The sequence below is a fragment of the Mangifera indica genome, chromosome 4 (genome assembly GCF_011075055.1).
Source record: "Mangifera indica cultivar Alphonso chromosome 4, CATAS_Mindica_2.1, whole genome shotgun sequence".
NCBI classification, from domain to species: domain Eukaryota; kingdom Viridiplantae; phylum Streptophyta; class Magnoliopsida; order Sapindales; family Anacardiaceae; genus Mangifera; species Mangifera indica.
In genome coordinates, this window is record NC_058140.1 from 18438259 (window position 1) to 18455814 (window position 17556).

The 17556-nt window shown below is 36.5% G+C and overlaps 3 protein-coding genes across 3 annotated transcripts; 1 reads left to right on the plus strand and 2 right to left on the minus strand.

Annotated features, from left to right (window-relative positions):
* The first annotated feature begins 639 nt into the window (after positions 1-639).
* On the plus strand, positions 640-5903 carry LOC123213010 (phosphate transporter PHO1 homolog 1-like). The gene is made up of 13 exons (XM_044632322.1): positions 640-1348; positions 1451-1754; positions 1961-2427; positions 2532-2603; positions 2897-3026; positions 3461-3581; positions 3663-3912; positions 4013-4117; positions 4226-4270; positions 4373-4525; positions 4648-4926; positions 5325-5461; positions 5576-5903. The coding sequence occupies exons 1-13, from the start codon at positions 1094-1096 to the stop codon at positions 5661-5663; spliced, it is 2406 nt and encodes an 801-aa protein (XP_044488257.1). The 5' UTR covers positions 640-1093; the 3' UTR covers positions 5664-5903.
* Positions 5904-7868: 1965 nt separating this feature from the next.
* On the minus strand, positions 7869-8976 carry LOC123213533 (lysine-rich arabinogalactan protein 19-like). The gene is made up of 2 exons (XM_044632990.1): positions 8249-8976; positions 7869-8104 (listed from the first exon to the last, which is right to left on the minus strand). The coding sequence occupies exons 1-2, from the start codon at positions 8915-8917 to the stop codon at positions 8000-8002; spliced, it is 774 nt and encodes a 257-aa protein (XP_044488925.1). The 5' UTR covers positions 8918-8976; the 3' UTR covers positions 7869-7999.
* A 1636-nt stretch (positions 8977-10612) lies between these two features.
* LOC123213926 (tRNA(adenine(34)) deaminase, chloroplastic) lies at positions 10613-15715 on the minus strand. Its single transcript, XM_044633557.1, has 4 exons — positions 11989-15715; positions 11812-11899; positions 11585-11712; positions 10613-11027 (listed from the first exon to the last, which is right to left on the minus strand). Exons 1-4 carry the CDS (start codon positions 15525-15527, stop codon positions 10760-10762), a joined length of 4023 nt encoding a protein of 1340 aa, XP_044489492.1. The 5' UTR covers positions 15528-15715; the 3' UTR covers positions 10613-10759.
* Between the last annotated feature and the right edge of the window lie 1841 nt (positions 15716-17556).

Below are 17556 nucleotides of genomic sequence, written 5' to 3' on the forward strand. Positions count from 1 at the left end.
TCTAATATCTACTAACTTTCTCTTTTCTCTCTTCTTCCTTTTTGTGTAAATCCTTCCTATTTATAGTGTAGAGAGGAGAAGTCACATTCAAATAATATAATTTAAATATTCCTAATTCAAATATTATTCACATAATTTATTCCTCTTTTAATTGAAATAAAATAAAATAATCATATTTCCAACATAATCTAGATTGGGAAGGAAAAAATACTTTCCCTTATAGACATGAAAGAAATAATAAGAAAATAATCTCGTAAATGTTTGTAAGATACACTGTCTATCTTATAGAGTTATTTTTATTGTATCAAAGTAAAGAGCTTATCTATACTCTTGGGTGGTAAGTGGATAATAGACGTATGTAATTATAGTTACTGATTTGAATAAGTAGAAGCTTCACGAAAAGATTTTCTACAGGAAGGAGTTTATTGTACAGCACATCTTAATTGTATAAGCTTTATTATCCAATTAAGTGGTGATGGGATATAATTGAAACCTTTATTATCCTCAATTAGTGGAAGTCTGGCTGGTCTAATTAGATTTAACCTTTGTGTTTTGTTCTTCAAGTAGCCAATCAGTTTCAGTTTCATAAATAAGCAGCTCTTGACTTTCCAATTGGACAACTGCTCACAAATTATACATATTGCCCTCTTCATTATGCATTCATCATGCAAAATTGAGGTCTCCTAAATGACATATATGTTTGCTTTTTAATATATGTGTGCAATTTTATTTTTATTTGATTTGTAAAGAGAAAGGTTCCATTGCCATCCACTTTAAATTCTCAAACCTTTTGAAACTGTTCATGAGTACATGTGGGGTAGAAGTGATCACATCCGGTGGAGGTTTGGTCATTCTCCGGCGAACCTGGCCACTTTATAGTTTCAAGTGGAAGAAGCATAGGATATATATAGTATAAGTGCCAAGGATATGTTAGAATGTGCTGTCAAGCAGCACATCAATCATATTCCCTCTCAGCCCCATAAATAAATGTGGCTCAGGGGTTTCTAATGAACACACTCACAACTCACACATCATCTCTGAGCCCCTTATTGCTAGCTCTTCACTAATTTTCTCTCAAGAACAAGAGAGAATTATGAAGTTCTCTAAGCAATTTGAAGGCCAGCTTGTGCCTGAATGGAAAGACGCTTTTGTTGATTATTGGCAACTCAAGAAAGACCTCAAGAAGTTTCATCTCCTTAATAATATTAATGATCCTAATACTATTACCACTTCACCCACCTCAACCAGGAACCAACAGCATAACTCTTTAGCTAACACCATAGTTTCTTCTCTTGGGAAAATCTCTTTATTCAGCCACCATCATCATAGAGAACATGGTGCCATTCAAGTATATATCAATTCTCTCTTGCATTTTGCTTTTATTCATAATTGATATACTTCTAATTGGTTTTCATGAATTGAAGAGGGTTGGTTATTTGTTTTTTGATAGGTGCATAAGAAGCATGCAAGTTCAGCTAGCAAGGATGATATGTATGAGACTGAATTGCTGGATCAATTTGTGGATACTGATGCTGCACAAGAGTTTTTTGCATGTTTGGACAGGCAACTCAACAAAGTGAACCAGTTCTACAAGACTAAGGAGAAGGAGTTCTTGGACAGAGGGGAGTCCTTGAAGAAACAGATGGAAATTCTCATCGAACTCAAAACCGCCCTCAAGTGGCAGCGTGCCAAAGGAGCTTCTTCCCAGGATGCCAAGGAGGATCCTTCTATTTCTTGCACCATCTCTTCCTGTGGTACGCAAATGCAATCAATATACCACATTTGCTTTTACTCTTGCAGTAGTCAACATAGATATGTAAATTTAGTTTTAACTAATACATGAATTGGGCATAGATGGATTGATTGTTCAATGTAACTATAAAGGGATTTTTTATTTTTATGAAGAGACATTAATTCTTTGCTACTATGTATCTAATTTTCTTTTCTAAACCGGCTACAGATGAGGAGTCCATTAAGGACAGAACAGAACAAGAACAACTACAAGATCAGCAGCAAGACAGCAGCACGGATGACTTGGAAAAAAATGATGTTGGGTTGGCAGAGTCACCAGGATCAGAGGAAATTGGGAAATCAATGAGAATGAAAGGAGAAGATGGCAAACTCAGGACACTGTCAAGTCATTTTTTCAATTGCCAGGGGAAGAACTTACGAATTAATATACCTCTAACAACTCCATCTCGTACGTTCTCGGCAATCAGTTACTTGGTCTGGGGAGATTTAGTTAACCAGTCATCCAAAAAATTTTCTGAAGGAAGTAGGCTGCATATCAACAAAACAAAGATCCATCATGCAGAGAAGATGATAAGAGGAGCTCTCGTTGAGCTCTACAAAGCGTTGGGTTATCTCAAGACCTACAGGAACTTGAACATGCTTGCTTTTATAAAGATTCTGAAGAAGTTTGACAAAGTAAGAAACTTGTGTGTTTTCATAGATATTTCATTATGTTTTATGCATGAAAGTTAGAATAGATTTTATTTACTTTTCTGAGTTTTTTTTTTTTTCTTTCTCAGGTTACTGGAAAGCAAGTTCTTCCCATTTATCTAAAAGTAGTCGAGAGCTCCTATTTCAACAGCTCAGATAAGGTAAATAACAGAAGCCATAAAATGAATAAACCATCTAGTTCTCATTAGCATAACATTTTAGCATGAACATATTTGGGGGATTATTTAGATGTGTGCCACTAGCTATGCTTTTCATTAGGTTAAAAAACTGACAATTTAAAGTGGCCATTGATCCTGTAGCTTTGTCTGCACAGAGTATGCCTAATGTTAAAGTAAATCGTACTTTAGACTTTTTGTCTGATACATAGCCATATTGGAGTACCACTTTGTAAAGAAAGTTGAATTAGCTTGTTAATTAGTCTCAGCAATGACAGGTTATGAATTTAGCTGATGAAGTGGAGGAGTTATTTGTCAAGCACTTCGCTGAAGATGACCATAGAAAGGCGATGAAATATCTTAAGCCTCAGCACCGTAAAGAATCACATTCTGTAACCTTCTTCATTGGTAAGTTCCTGGAAATTTTCACTGAAAAAGGAATCCTTGATATGTGATATTTTCAATTGAACTATTTGTTTAAACCATTTTAATTAGATGGTTGAGATTATTCACTTTGTGGCAATACTCTAAGAAAACAGAGTATGATTAAAAGGAAGGGTAGCTTTTGATTCTCTTTTTTGGGTGGATGATAAAGCATAGGTCCCATATTTCACCCTTACAAATGTTTTAGGCAGTTTGACCATAAAAGGGTGCTGAACCTTTAAAGGAAATCCATTAACACCAGTAATTAGTTCCATATGGCACCAAGCTATGGGCCATCATATAGTGAGCATATATTTGTATTGTTCTGTTACACAGTCCTTAATGCATTTCAATCTTAATATGATGAATCTGCATCAGTATTGGGTTAATGTTAACTTGTTTTCTTTACATGTAATCAGGACTGTTCACTGGATGCTTCATTGCTCTCCTTGTTGGATATGTAATTATGGCTCACATAACAGGAATGTACAGACCACAACCGGATACAATGTATATGGAAACTGTATACCCTGTACTAAGGCAAGTAGCCCTCATTATTCAATTTCTCATTTGATTTGTTAAAAGGCAGCTTGCTGACAGAACCAACTTCTCTATTTGCAGCATGTTCAGCCTATTATTTCTACACTTCTTTCTGTATGGTTGCAACATTTTTATGTGGAGGAAAACCCGTATAAATTATAGCTTCATCTTTGAGCTGGCCCCTACCAAGGAGCTTAAGTACAGAGATGTGTTCTTGATATGTACCACCTCAATGACCGCTGTAGTAGGAGTTCTGTTTATTCATTTGTCACTTGTCACAAAAGGGTATTCATTTACCCAAGTTCAAGCAATTCCTGGCCTTCTCTCATTGGTAATTCTTTGAGCACATTGTTAATTAGATGCAAATATTAAATGAACCATAATACTTTCGAATCATATTTATTAATTTTGACATTCATCCATGTGTGCAGGTCTTCTTAATGTTACTTTTGTGCCCGTTGAACATTTTCCATCGATCAAGCCGTTATCGCTTCCTTTGTGTGATCAGGAACATCATACTATCACCTCTCTATAAGGTATTGCCATTACAAGTTTTGTACAGTTAGATGGTTTCAATTCAGCAACTGTTTCAGTCAGAAAGCTAAGGAGATATTAAAATGACAAAATCATCTTTATCTAAACAGGTTCTCATGCTGGACTTCTTCATGGCTGATCAACTCTGTAGTCAGGTAGATTTATGATCTTATTAAATGCAGTTTTTCTTGAAATGGTATAAAACCTTACAGCTTATCATCGATAGCTCACTGATAAATTCTTTTAATATCTTATAGGTGCCAATGCTAAGGAATCTAGAATATGTAGCTTGTTACTATATAACTGGCAGCTTCAAAAATCAGGACTACGGTTATTGTATGAGAGCAAAACATTACAGGGATTTCGCTTATGCAGTGTCCTTCCTACCCTATTACTGGAGGGCCATGCAGGTATACTATTAATCTAAACCTCTTGCTTATTATTTCTTTAATTATTGAGTCAGTCTTTTAGAAGATTATATCTCAATATTTTTGCTTAAACTGATAAAGCTTTTTCTGAATTGGGTGTGAAGTGTGCCAGGCGCTGGTTTGACGAAGGGCAGACAAGCCACCTTATTAATCTGGGCAAATATGTATCAGCAATGTTAGCAGCAGGAGCCAAAGTAGCTTATGAGAAAGAAAGGAGTGTTGGATGGCTGTGTCTTGTTGTCATCGTGTCAAGTGCTGCAACTGTGTACCAATTATATTGGGACTTTGTAAAGGATTGGGGGTTGCTTCAAATGAATTCCAAGAACCCCTGGCTAAGGAATGAATTAATGCTTCGTCGAAAGATCATTTACTACTTTTCCATGGTATATTTGATTACATCATTCTAACCTCATTGTGTTTAAATTTGAGCCATTGGCATGCAGCTGACACCTAAAGGGATCTATCAGAAAAAGTAGATGATCAGTTATATCCATCTCCAGGAAATGAGCACCTACTGAACAATTTCAATTAAGAAACCAACTTAGCTTTTTCAAAGATATATCAAGATAATAAGTTTGAAGAATGGTGAAATTATTAGATACTAATAATGCTATTCCACATATGAAAAGTTAGATTCCCAGTCTAATTCATAGCAGACAAGATACAAAGAAAGAATTGTCTGAAAAACTACACATTACTTGGACACTCAATTTTCCTTCTGTCTAGAAAAACAGATATTTTAACAAAGCTGATTTTAACTCATATATTGATTACCATGCAGGGATTGAACCTTGTTCTCAGGCTGGCTTGGCTACAAACAGTTCTCCATTCAAGTTTTGGGCATGTTGATTACAGAGTAACTGGCTTATTTTTAGCAGCCCTTGAAGTCATCAGAAGAGGAATGTGGAATTTTTTCAGGTACAAGTTTGCCTATCTAAATAATTTCTTGTAATCGGTCCTACTTACATTTTTCCATATTACAGTCCTTTCAGTATTTCAATATTTATACTAACTATTGATTTAATTATCCAGACTGGAGAATGAGCATCTAAATAATGCTGGCAAGTTTCGAGCAGTGAAGACAGTGCCACTTCCATTTGAAGAGGATGAGGAAGATTGATGCCTGATTGGCAACAGTTGCTTACCGAATTCGATTCAATGGGAACCCCAGATGTTTTCCAGTTGAATCCTTCCAAGAAAAACCTTATTGCCTTTTACAAGTTGATGCAACAACTAACCAGACATCAACTTGATTTTTATTGTTCCCTGGATATTGGAACAAAGTGGTACATACTTGTATACTAAAATCTCTTCAACAAAGAAAAGAAACTAATGCAAATGCATGCAGTTTCATTAAATATCTAGTTAACGCCTTGATCCAGATAGTTTTGTTGTTATGCATGCTTTTCACCCAAATTCTTGGTTTGGATGCATGAAAATGACAACCCAGATAAAAAGTCAATTGATGACTTATAAAATACTGCTTTAAGAGGAACATTTCCAACATGACAGAGAATTGATGTGCATCCAATTGCCTTTGTGCATCAAGGCACCTGCTTCTTCTGCCCACTTCTGCTAGATTGTTTTATAAAACTTTATAATAAGAATTTTCCCAAAGGAAAGAATTGTCAAATCATTTTTTTGCTGTAGTAAAACAGAACTTCTGTAGTTGAAGCAAATACCAGAATTATATGGAAACATATACACTAAAAGTAAATGCTTCCAATCTGTAAGAACAGATTCCATCCAATCTTCATGATTATCACTTGCTTTTAAGATTATAAACCTGAAGCAAAAGAATATCAGATTTTAAAAAAAAAATTGTGAAATGCCAACATGAGCTTGCTGAAACAACTGAGGGCAAATAATTTATAACACAGTTCCCCTGCAATTTTTGCTTCAACCCTGGTTCCCAGAAGGCTGCAATTGAATTAAGGTTTTTTTTACACTTAGTCAATAAGAAACATTTGGTTACACTAGAAAGGAACAACTTCTGATAGATTTCACTTCTGATTTCATTGTTAAGAGTTTATCAAAATTTTATTTTAAAAGTTTACAATTACTATTACATCGTAACCTGCGCCACTCAAGGTTTAACCCTGATATGGTCTTGTCCAGTTTTACACCAGACCTCTTTTGTAAGAATCTCAAATTAACACCACCTCATCTACATTGGGGTTAGCTTTATAAATTTAATCTTCGAAATTTCCACATTTGATTAAATAAAAAAAAAATTTACCATAATAGCCGAATTTTAATCCTCATTTGAACACATCATTCTCATCCAAATGAAGCCAATTCGTTTGGATAACAAAGGTTTAGATAAAGAGTTTTAATTATTTGTCTAAATTTTGCCTAGATTTCGTTGAATTCAAACGTCATTGATCAGAGAGGGAGACATTGTCAAGAGGGAGAGATTGACCGTCGTTAGTGGAAAATTGCCGGTAAAATTTGAAACCCTAGGTAGGAGGAAAATGTAACTTTTTCAAAACTTAATTTTAAAGAAAAATTGTTAATTTTTTAAATTAAAGAGGTAAAATGATATAAATAATTTTTTTTAAATTATTATTAAATGAGAATTTTATCCTTAACTCTAATTAAAAATTTTAACCTAAATTAGTTTATGGGTGAGTGTTTAAGTTTTTAAAAATTTGAAGATAAAACTTTGAGATTTCACTATACTTTAGGTGAAAATAAGTCTTTTAGCCTATTTGGAAGGCTTCTAATTATTTGTGTGCTGAAAATTCTTTGCTGCTCTCTTAGTTTAAAAAAAAAAAGGGCGAATGACTATTTCCAACCCAAACTTTGATGAGTTTATTTTTCATTTTTTTAAGTTTAAAAAGTCCATTTACTCATTCATCATCTATTTCCGTTTACGAAAACCGTTTGATTTTATTACAAATTACCAATTTGTTATTTTTAGGATCAAATGACTTTTTTACCCTTTTACATAACAATTTTTATTAATGGGAGAGGATAATGGCTAGGTAAATGGACTTTTCAAACTTAAAGGGTGCGATATGTCATTTCACCAAAGTTTGGGTGGGAAATAGATTTGACCAAAATTAATTCATCCCACCAACAGAAAAATGCTTCTTGTCAATGTGTTGGGTGTTTGAGGCATCACAAGTAAGTTGATAACCTTTGTCTGGTGATTGAGTATGACTTGCGGAAGGAAATCAGCATGGAATCGAATACTGATCAAGCTTGACAACTGATTTTTTGTATAGTTTTGTTGTTATTTTTTGAAATTCATGTTCATCTAATATTCTCTTTACCTGTAAAAAGACAAATTAAAGTATTCTTCTACATGAATGCGAAAAAATACAACAAATATCAACAGCTGTTGTTCCTTCATCTGTTGCTTTATTCTTTCCTACTTCAATAAATTTCTGATATAATTGTACATATGAAAATAGTCATCACATGCAAGAATAGCATTTTTCTAAAAGATTGCTAGAAATTGTATCCTGTGACAGCCAGCAGGATGGCAATAGCTAACCCTGTACATGTCCACACTCCAGATCTTCCTCCTTGCTGGTGCAGTGTATTTGCTCCATTCTGTGAGCCGGAAAAAAAAAGGAGGGATTGTTAGGAACAATTTAATGTTGACATTTAAATAACTGAATTTTAATTTCTCAATTTATGTCCAATGTGTGACCTGCGCTTGAGAAGAGATTTTATATTTTTGATTAAGCATATTACCAAATTCAGAGCAGGTGATGGTGCTGGTGTTGTTGTGTCGTCTGAGTCTGGCACTGTAGGCGGTGCGGGGGGGCTTTTTAGAACAGTTGGTGCTGGAGCTGGTGCATGATGATGACTCTTGTGCTTGTGCCTCCGCTTGTGGTGTGGAGGTGGAGCAGCTGCAGGGGTTGGTGGTTGAATAATTGGTGCTGGTGTTGGTGGTGGCTTCGCAGGTACAGGTGCTGGTGCTAGTGGCGCTTTGACTGGAGTCGGTGAAACCTGTGGTGGTGGTAAAGCAGGTGGAGGTGTGGCTGGTGCTGGTGGTAAAACTGGTGGAGGAGTGGCCGGTGATGGAGGCAGTGATGGTGGTTGTGCTGGAGTTGAGATCGGAGGACTTTGCGGGGGTAGTGGCGGTGGAATTTGAGGAGGTGGAACTGATGGAGTTGTAGCTGGTGCAACTTTAGGAGATGGTGGTGATATAGGAGTTGCTGCAGTTACTGGTGGTTGTGTTGGTGCTTTTGGTGTCATACTGGGCTGAGGGACAGCTGTAGTAGGTGGAGGAGCAGTGGTGGATGGTGGAGTTGCAGTAGTTGGCAAGGTAGGGGAGGCTGCTGGTGTCTGTGCGTTGGTAGTGGTGTCTATAGAAAAGCCGAGGCAAATGAGAATCAAAGCACCAAATATTGAATCCATTTTGATGAGGTAGCTTTTGGAGGGAAGATAGAGTCATTATATACCCACATTTGAAGGAAAAGGATTATTAGGAGTAAAGTATGTTTGGTGAAATGTTGGAGGGATGTAAACTTCATGAGAGATTGAGAATAGCACATCTCTTCTAATGATTGGCGACTTCCAAGTGATATTGTTAAACTTAGCTGTCTTTAGTGGGACCTTCAGGATTGAATCGCCTCGTTCAGTCTTAACCTCATAATGAGGCCTCGTAGCTTGGAAATCTTGCTGAAAGTGAGGTCTGAGGAGGTTTTACCACTTGCAAATTTCATTGATTGGTTTGTCATTATAATTATATTGCAGAGATGACTTAGACCACCAGTTCTGTGTTCACCTAAGAAGCTTCATGTGGAAGGAATGATTGAATTTAGTCATCTGGAAACTTATGGTAGGCGTTTATTATAAAGTTGCTTAAACTCTATTTCCTTCTCAATCTTGCTTTTGAGTTCCTATAATTTACTTGAATCTGGTATTATATACATTTAGTAAGCATTTCTCATTAACTTGATGGCACATGGTACATATGATCCATGGTGTAGAAAAGAAATGAAGCAAAATAAGAGAGTTGGGAAACAGACCCACCAACCTATTGACTACGATGTTGATCCTAACACAACCTGAACATCAGTAAGAAGTTGCCATCAAACCTTTAAGATGAAAACCAAAATATAAAAAGGGACTTTCTCTTGTGATTTCTCTTTGATTTTACTCAATCTCTTCCCATTCCATAACGAGAAAGCAAGAGCAATTTATTACAAGGCATTGCTTAACTGCATTATGCGACATGGAATGGAAGTAATCTGTTCGTAAAATGCATTATAATGCAACCTTCTGTTGGAGGACAAAAGTTTCTTTTGTTAACAAATAGATGAGAAATTAAAAGGGTGTAGGAAAGATGTTGCACCCTAAGAGGGCCTTTGGTTTGGGTAATGTTTGATTACTAAAATAGAAAGATTATCTTGAAGATAGATTACTTAGAAGATTACTGGGTATAAATGATTACTATGTTTGATAAAATTTGATAAGTATAAATAATTATTGTGTTTGGTTAAAAGTAATAAAAGATTACTAGTAAATTATTTTGTTTAAATGTCTTTAAATATAATTATTTTTAAATATTTTTTATATTATTTGTCATATTAATTAAAAATAAATTTATTTTTATCTCAAAAAATTAATAAATAATAATTTTTCTATAATAAACTTAAGATTATCCCAGTAATCTTTAAATACCTAAGGTGAAGGTGGTAATCAGATTACCACCTATATTACCTGCCACATCAGCATTGGTAATAGAAGATTACTGTAATATTTTATTACTGATAAACCAAACAAAGGAATAAAAGATAGATTACCAAGGTAAACTTAAAAACCGTCAACCAAACGCACCCTAAAGATATCTTTCAGATTGGAAATTTACTGGATTAATGTAATACTACATTCATTTCTTAGTTCATTTATTAAGTCTTGACATTTCAATCTCTACTTTTTCGGTGATTTTGAGATCCCACAAGCAAATAAAAATTAGTGTTCCTAATATTCATATTGATAATCTAAAGTTTTCGGGCACTGTTGCAGCCAAAGAAATGATATAAATAGATCAATGGATTAACAGCCCCTAACATGGTAGTTGGCTGAAATAAGAGCAACGAAATTATGTTGGTTGTCGATGTTATCACTCAATTATTCCAATATCATCATGAATTCAAATGACAATTTGCAGTCTATGGAAGAACATCCACACAATTTCATTTGAAAGAAACCAGATATCAAACAGTGTATTGCGAATGGGTGATATTCTACTTTCTACAAACAGAACACGAAGTTGAACATATGCTGCATCTTAGTAAGGATTTTTGTTGGTTGGTTTGCTATGGGAAAACACGAGGGAGGAGGCAAAGGTTCCGGTTTCTTCTCCTTCTTCCTTCTTCTAAGTTGAAAGAATTGCTGCATTGCCTCTGCACAATCTGATGCCAGTACCCCTCGGCGGATTGTCATTTTTGGATGGAATGGATGGACCGGAGCAGCAGGCTTGTCTGATGGTTCAGACCCATCTTCCCCATTAGGAAAAAGCCTGCAAATTTTGTGTCAAATGTCAGTGTCCATGAACCTCAGTAATTTTTTTTCGGTAATTATGAAACTCAGTAATTCACTTGTTTAGACCCTACGCTACAGATGTTCAGAAATTATATCACCAATTAATCCAAAACTGTATTCTCCAGTTAATTCTACCACATGATCTCAATTTTTATTCACAACCAAAGTTACTCATGCTATTTTGTAGCCTTGTGGCACAATCAGGTGGCTTGTTTTTATACCAGCTTCTAACCAAAAAAGGCCATATCGATATTATACAAATACTTTTTCCTGTATATTTGACTGAATTTGGCCAGATTAATTGACCAGAATAAACAAGTTCACTAATAGAGGCAAAAGTAAATAACTAAATAAACCTTTGTTATGAAATTAAAGATCAATGTCCGAGCTGAACAATTGAGATGTTAACTGAAAACATTCAGATGAAATGAACTGATCCTAGTCTTACACCACAGATGAACATTGGTAGAATAGCAATGACTAATGTTAGTAAGGCTATGAGAACAGAACAATAGAAAGATATAAATAGTGTACCTAACCCAGCTGCCATCAGCTCCAAGAAGCTTATTTGGAGCTCCCCATACAAGAGTGCTGATTCTGGCTTGAAGTATTGCTCCAGCACACATGGCACATGGTTCAAGAGTTACATAAAGTGTAGTCTCCTGATGTGGAAAAAATTTAGTTAGTTTTCCATATTTTCTACATTTTGCCACCACAAATTCCATTAAAGCATTTAACATGCAAAGAAAACTGGTTTTTACCGCGAGCCTCCATGTCCTAAGTACATTTGAAGCCTCCCGAATACATATCATTTCTGCATGGGCAGTGGAGTCCCTTAACTCCTCAACTCTGAAATATGCATTTCCACGTCAAAAACTCCAAAAAAAAAAAAAAAAATCCAATCAAACAGCAAACACTTTTTCCTTTGGAAAACTTACAGGTTGCATCCACGAGCAATAATCTTCCCATGTTGAACCAGTACTGCCCCAACGGGCACCTCCCAAGTATCAGCAGCCTTCTTGGCTTCTAACAGTGCTTCCCTCATAAACATTTCATCAATTTTTTTCTGCTCAGTTTCAAGCTTATAAGCTTCTTCCCATTCGTCAAATCTATATTTCAATACCTGCTTGTTTCGTTGTAGCTTCCTTTGTTTCAATTCCCCATCCTTCCCTGGAGACCCCGATACTTCAGTTATCCTAGCACTGAAAGGTTGTGCCAACTGTACCATGTAGCTACTTCTAGTCTCATCAATTTTACCAGTTTCAGAAATTTCTTCCACAATGGGAGACCTTCTTGTGCTTCTAGCAGGTAAACGTGATAATGATGGCTCCACTTCCATGCCAAAAGGGGTTCCCTGACCAGTGTTTCCATCTCCTTTCTGGACAAGATGTTCCTCTCCAAAGGCTGAGGAACTACCTCTCGATGAGGACCCAACTTCTAATGTACTCGAAGAAGTTGGCATCACTGCTTCATGATGCCTTTCTTCGTTCTTTGATCCCACTGTGTCAGATGTTTCTCCTTGATTTTGAGTAAAAGTTTTCCCTGGCTGCAACTGATGAGAAGGTGCCGCTGCCTGTGGCATGCTACTTCTTTCCCTTCTCACATTCTCATCACTGTTTTTATCATATTCAAGTCCAGAAAACCATGTCTCACTGCTAGCAGACTCAATAGATGGACTCTTTTCATCTGACCTTGCAGCAGCACTAGGAGTTTCAGTGTGTGAACCCCACTGCAGTCGGACTATGTCTCCAATGATATTCCACAAGGACCTGCCGCTTCTCTTCACAATGACATTCCCAGCTGTTTTACTGCCCTCTGGTGTTCCTGACTGAAGAGGTTGAGCAGATGGGTCAGTCATATCCCACATCTCATCAGAAGGCCCTTTCGCTCCAGAACCCTCAGATGATCGCCTTGATTCACGACCCTTCAACTGAAGGTCCTCAGAGCTATATTGTCCTGAATTCTTTTTCCATTGCTTGTCAGCTTCAGACACCACCTTTGACACAGCAGTGTTCTTATCTGTTTGGATTTCAGAAGTTGAGACTTCAAGCTTTGCCTTTTCAACAAACTCCCCAACAAACTGCATGGAAGATTCCTCTAACCGGTGCATGGAACCCAGAGCACCTTCATGGGTGGTGAAGTTTAAAGGCTCTTCGTATGTCTCCTCCTGTCTACCTGTGACAAATGACTCATCATGCACTGATGAACTTCTGCCTTCTGATTGTGTATACAAGCCACTAGAGCCACTTTCTGAGGATTTGCCAGAAACCTTTTCAATTGCAATCCCACTGGTTGGATCAACATACAACGAACCTCTAGCTACCAATTGAGATGAGGGAGGGATCAATCTTGCTTGAGAACTTCTCTCCACCTCCTCAACATCAAACTGTTGTACTCCAGCTTGTGAAACCAAATCCCAAGATGCTTGCGAACTAGAATTCTTAGCCAAGGAATATTCATGAGAACTTTGTGGTCCAGTAGGCTCGTACGCCTCTTTCCTTGATTTTGTTTGCGCAGCTCCTTCATCTATCTGATTATGTCTCTCTCTTGCTGTCCCTGTTGGTTTCACCACTGAAATTAAAATTCTTTCATGGTCAACAATCCTTCTTTCAGAACTTTTTTGAGACCCAGTATACGTTTTGATGTCACCAGCATGAACCACTGATTCACTGGTGACTTCTTTGGATCCTTTTGTGGTTTGAGTTCTCTGATTATGCTCATGATCAGTCAAGGATGTTTCTGGATGTAAAATGGAAACCAACCTTGAATTTTCTTCCTGGTTCTTTGACCTAGCTTCAGATTGTATAATGGAGGTCTTTGTATGATTAGTGTCATGTGTTTCCGATATTCTAGAAATTTTTTCAGCCTTTGTTCTCAAGTTATTTTGTCCAGTGATCCTTTCACTATTTTGTTGGTATTGTTCTTTTCTTCCCTGAACTGAGCTCTCAACCAAAGTTGTTTCTTGTTTCCAAATATTCATTCTAGACTCAGAATGCCTCTGCGAATTTGAAATTTTTTCAGTATGAACACCTTGAATTTCAGGAGTTTTGGTAAGTAGGTCAGAGTTTCTCCTTATTTTGCTGTTTCTAGCAGTAAGGCCAACTGCTTGGTGATATTCTTCCCTTGTCAGGTTTTCTTCTCTGCCACTAAATTGCTTTTGAGATTGGGAAGTCATTTCAAAATCACTTGCATGAATCTTCTTTGTTTCCATAGCTTGCCATTGGTTTCTCGATTCATACTGTTCTCTGTCTTGGGTACCCATTTGGTTACTCAGCTTTCTTGTTCCCTTGTCCACATTAACAGCCAAAGTTGATTTCTCGTCCATATTGTCAAACTGTTTACAAGATGTAGATGCCTTTCCATAATTAGTTTCATCTCTTCTATCCATTTCCATATGAATTTGTGAGGATTCCTTTTTGGATTGTGTTTCTGCAACTGATACATCAGTAAGTTTCTTCTCTGATTTCTTTCTGCAATCCCAATCAACACGACTCTCAGGTGCTTTATATCTCTGTTCTGGAACTTCATCATGCCCTACATCTTCACTGCTATGCCTCTTAAGGTCTTCCACCACTTGTGCTCTAAATGGCTCTTCCATATATTGCCCTTCCTTATCCTGAACTTCCTCATCACTCCCAAACTCCCCAGAAGACGAAAACGAGTAATAAGAAGAACAGCTTGAACTCTTGTTCCTTCTTCTACGGTTCTCTTCTCTCGTAATAGCTTCCTTCTCTTTGCACACCCTATACTCTTCCTCCCTCAACTCAATTGTGGTAGACTCAGATTCACACTTCTTGTCATTCTTAAACAAATTTGAACCAACATTTTTCATTCTCCTTTGGGAACACTCACCGCCATAAGTTCCTCTCTTCTCTACTTCCACTCTATTCTTGTTCCCCCTATAAAATTCACTGCCATAATCTTCACTCGTCTCTAATTCCACTCTCCTAAGTAACCTTTCATTTCTCCCTCTACCACCTAGATAGTCTTCACTAACTTCCTCACTCAATAAATCAATAATTGCCTCAGCATCATCAACCTCACTTAACCGATACCTTCGGATATTTTCTTCTAAAACCGTACAGCTAAATCTCCCCTTCCTTCTCCTATCAAAACCACTTCTACTACCATTTAATTCTTTAATAGAGCACAAAACTTTATAAATACCTTCATTATAAACCGGAGCCTGATAAAAGAATCGGTTTCCACTACCCAAAATCAACCTTCTTGAAGGTGCGCATTGAATAAAAGTGGACTGTCTTAACCCATATAAAAAGCCAGGGCTTGTGGGCACTCTATTATCATGTGAAGCATATGCACAACAACAACAAGAACAACAACAGCTTGAACACGACGAAGTCAATGGGATTCTATCAAATCTTTCATTTAACAAGCTAGAGTAGTCATTGAATGAAAACGAAAGCGAGCCTTTACTTTTAAGTGACACTAAAGTTGAGCTATAATAAGCGTTATGCATTTGGATAGCGAGTGTCTCACCTAGAATTCAGAAACGGGCAATATCAGGGCGGCTTTGGAGCTGAAATAGAAACTGAAACCTCTGTGGATCCGTGAGAATCAGATTTGACGATCAGCTGAAAAAAAGTGAAGGACGTTTCTGCAAAGATTTGTCAACAATGAAAGGCAAAGGACAAGATTGCCGGTGAGTGGCGACGAATCACTGAGTTGACTCGGATGGTTCCGTTATTATGGGCTGTGGACTGTCTCCGTCTGTCTAAAGCCCAAATTTACATATGAGTTGGGCATGGAGATTGAGTTGGGTCATAAAATCCCGGCCCAATTTTGTTAGAATTTAGTTGTACTATTTTTCCGTCCGCTACAATCAAATGGTGCATTCATTAAAGCCAAGGGGTAATTAAAAATTAATCATTTTTAAGGGGTGAATTCACAAATAATCTAAACTGACGTCAATAAATTAGAGGTTGACGAAATTAGATATTTTGTAGGGTTGCATCATTGTAGTTAGTTAGTTGTTGAAGAAATTACTCCTCTCTCTGATAAAGTGATGTTTGAGTCATCTCTACCCCTTCAACCAAAAACCGACCAATCCTAGTCATTTTGGCAATCATTCTCAGCCATTTCGTCAATGTTACTCTATGGGCGTTGGACTTGATTGTTCGTCCTCAAAAGAAAATGATATTATTCCGCTTAAAATGGATTGGAAGGTTCACAAATCATTTGTATTATCCTGTTACACAAGTTATCTCCACTTCCAAATCTGTGTTTAATTCATAACCAAGAACAGAAGATGCATGTAATTGTCACAGATAGATGGACGGGTATCTTTGTGTTTTATAGCAATCTAAATAGTATTTCGCATACGCTCAATACACAAATAATGACTCAATAACTAACCAAATCGATCGTACATCATATCTCAATGAATAACATTTACAATATTATCTTCTTATATTTGAATAGAAATTACAATACAAATCAATCTCTAGATTCATCTTTATGCTAGCAATATTTCAATATTATAAAACGGCTGAAAAATATGATAGTGGTTCTGATATTAAATAATATAAACATAAATAATATGAATCTTAAAATAACCATTTTTCAAAAACTAGTTATTGAGATTAGAGAGTCCACAGCTATATAAATTTCATATTAGAAGTTTTTGTTTTCTAAAGTGAGATTCAAGTCTTATACTTTACACTTGAAATTTTGTCTTATGAATATAAAGAACTACACCAATGTAAGAGGAGGAAAGCGATCCAAACGGGCTTAAATAACTCTTATATAATAATTATTGACATCTTGATAAAATTTATTCCAATGCCCCATATAACATAACTATGACATAGACTTCGAAGCAGTAAATTGAACTACGATAAAAATAACTTGTCTTCATAATTTTCTCACACAATCTTGTTAATTAATTATCATACTAATTTCGATTCTCACTATAATACTCTCACGCTTTATCTTATTAGCGTATATAAATTTGTATCATACTAATTTTCTCACATACTTCTTATTAGCGTACATAAATTTGTATAAATAACGTATATGTATGTCATTGGGTTTACCGAACCAGCACATTCAATGTCGTCATTACCCACTCTCCGGCCTCAATTTTTTTTTTTTTTTTCATGTTTTGAAGCCGGCAGGGAAGGGTCCCTCAGGTCTTCTGCCTCACTGCCTAACTGCCTTGCCATTTATGTAAGTATGATGTATGCCTAACTGCCTTTCCTCAAGTTTTCTGTGTTGACATGCGGGGTGAGACGATGAATAATAAGGTGGCCGACTCCATCATCTTCAATTATCTTTGGACTCATATTTGCTTCTTTTAGTTGAACTTGAACATGTCATGGTTCTTGGGTCTGCCTCGTATTTAACAATTGTTAGTCAATCAAGGCCAAACGACTATTTCCCACCCAAGGTATGCTGTAATGACGAGTTTCCACCCTTTAACTATGGAAACACCAAACACCCACCCATGGCCGGTTAGATTTAACCAAACCCTAACGGTGACAAGGGTA

What these genes read in the sequence shown, in the direction of transcription:
- LOC123213010 (XM_044632322.1), top strand. Translation starts at nt 1,094, where the DNA reads ATGAAGTTCTCTAAGCAATTTGAAGGCCAGCTTGTGCCTGAATGGAAA. An exon ending in ATTTCAACAGCTCAGATAAG is followed by an intron (nt 2,604 to 2,896) that starts GTAAATAACAGA and finishes CAGCAATGACAG; the next exon opens with GTTATGAATTTAGCTGATGA. An exon ending in TTCCTGGCCTTCTCTCATTG is followed by an intron (nt 3,913 to 4,012) that starts GTAATTCTTTGA and finishes CCATGTGTGCAG; the next exon opens with GTCTTCTTAATGTTACTTTT.
- LOC123213533 (XM_044632990.1), bottom strand. Translation starts at nt 8,917, where the DNA reads ATGGATTCAATATTTGGTGCTTTGATTCTCATTTGCCTCGGCTTTTCT. An exon ending in CATCACCTGCTCTGAATTTG is followed by an intron (nt 8,105 to 8,248) that starts GTAATATGCTTA and finishes TCCGGCTCACAG; the next exon opens with AATGGAGCAAATACACTGCA.
- LOC123213926 (XM_044633557.1), bottom strand. Translation starts at nt 15,527, where the DNA reads ATGCATAACGCTTATTATAGCTCAACTTTAGTGTCACTTAAAAGTAAA. An exon ending in ATTGCTCGTGGATGCAACCT is followed by an intron (nt 11,900 to 11,988) that starts GTAAGTTTTCCA and finishes TGCATATTTCAG; the next exon opens with AGTTGAGGAGTTAAGGGACT. An exon ending in GCTGATGGCAGCTGGGTTAG is followed by an intron (nt 11,028 to 11,584) that starts GTACACTATTTA and finishes CAAAATTTGCAG; the next exon opens with GCTTTTTCCTAATGGGGAAG.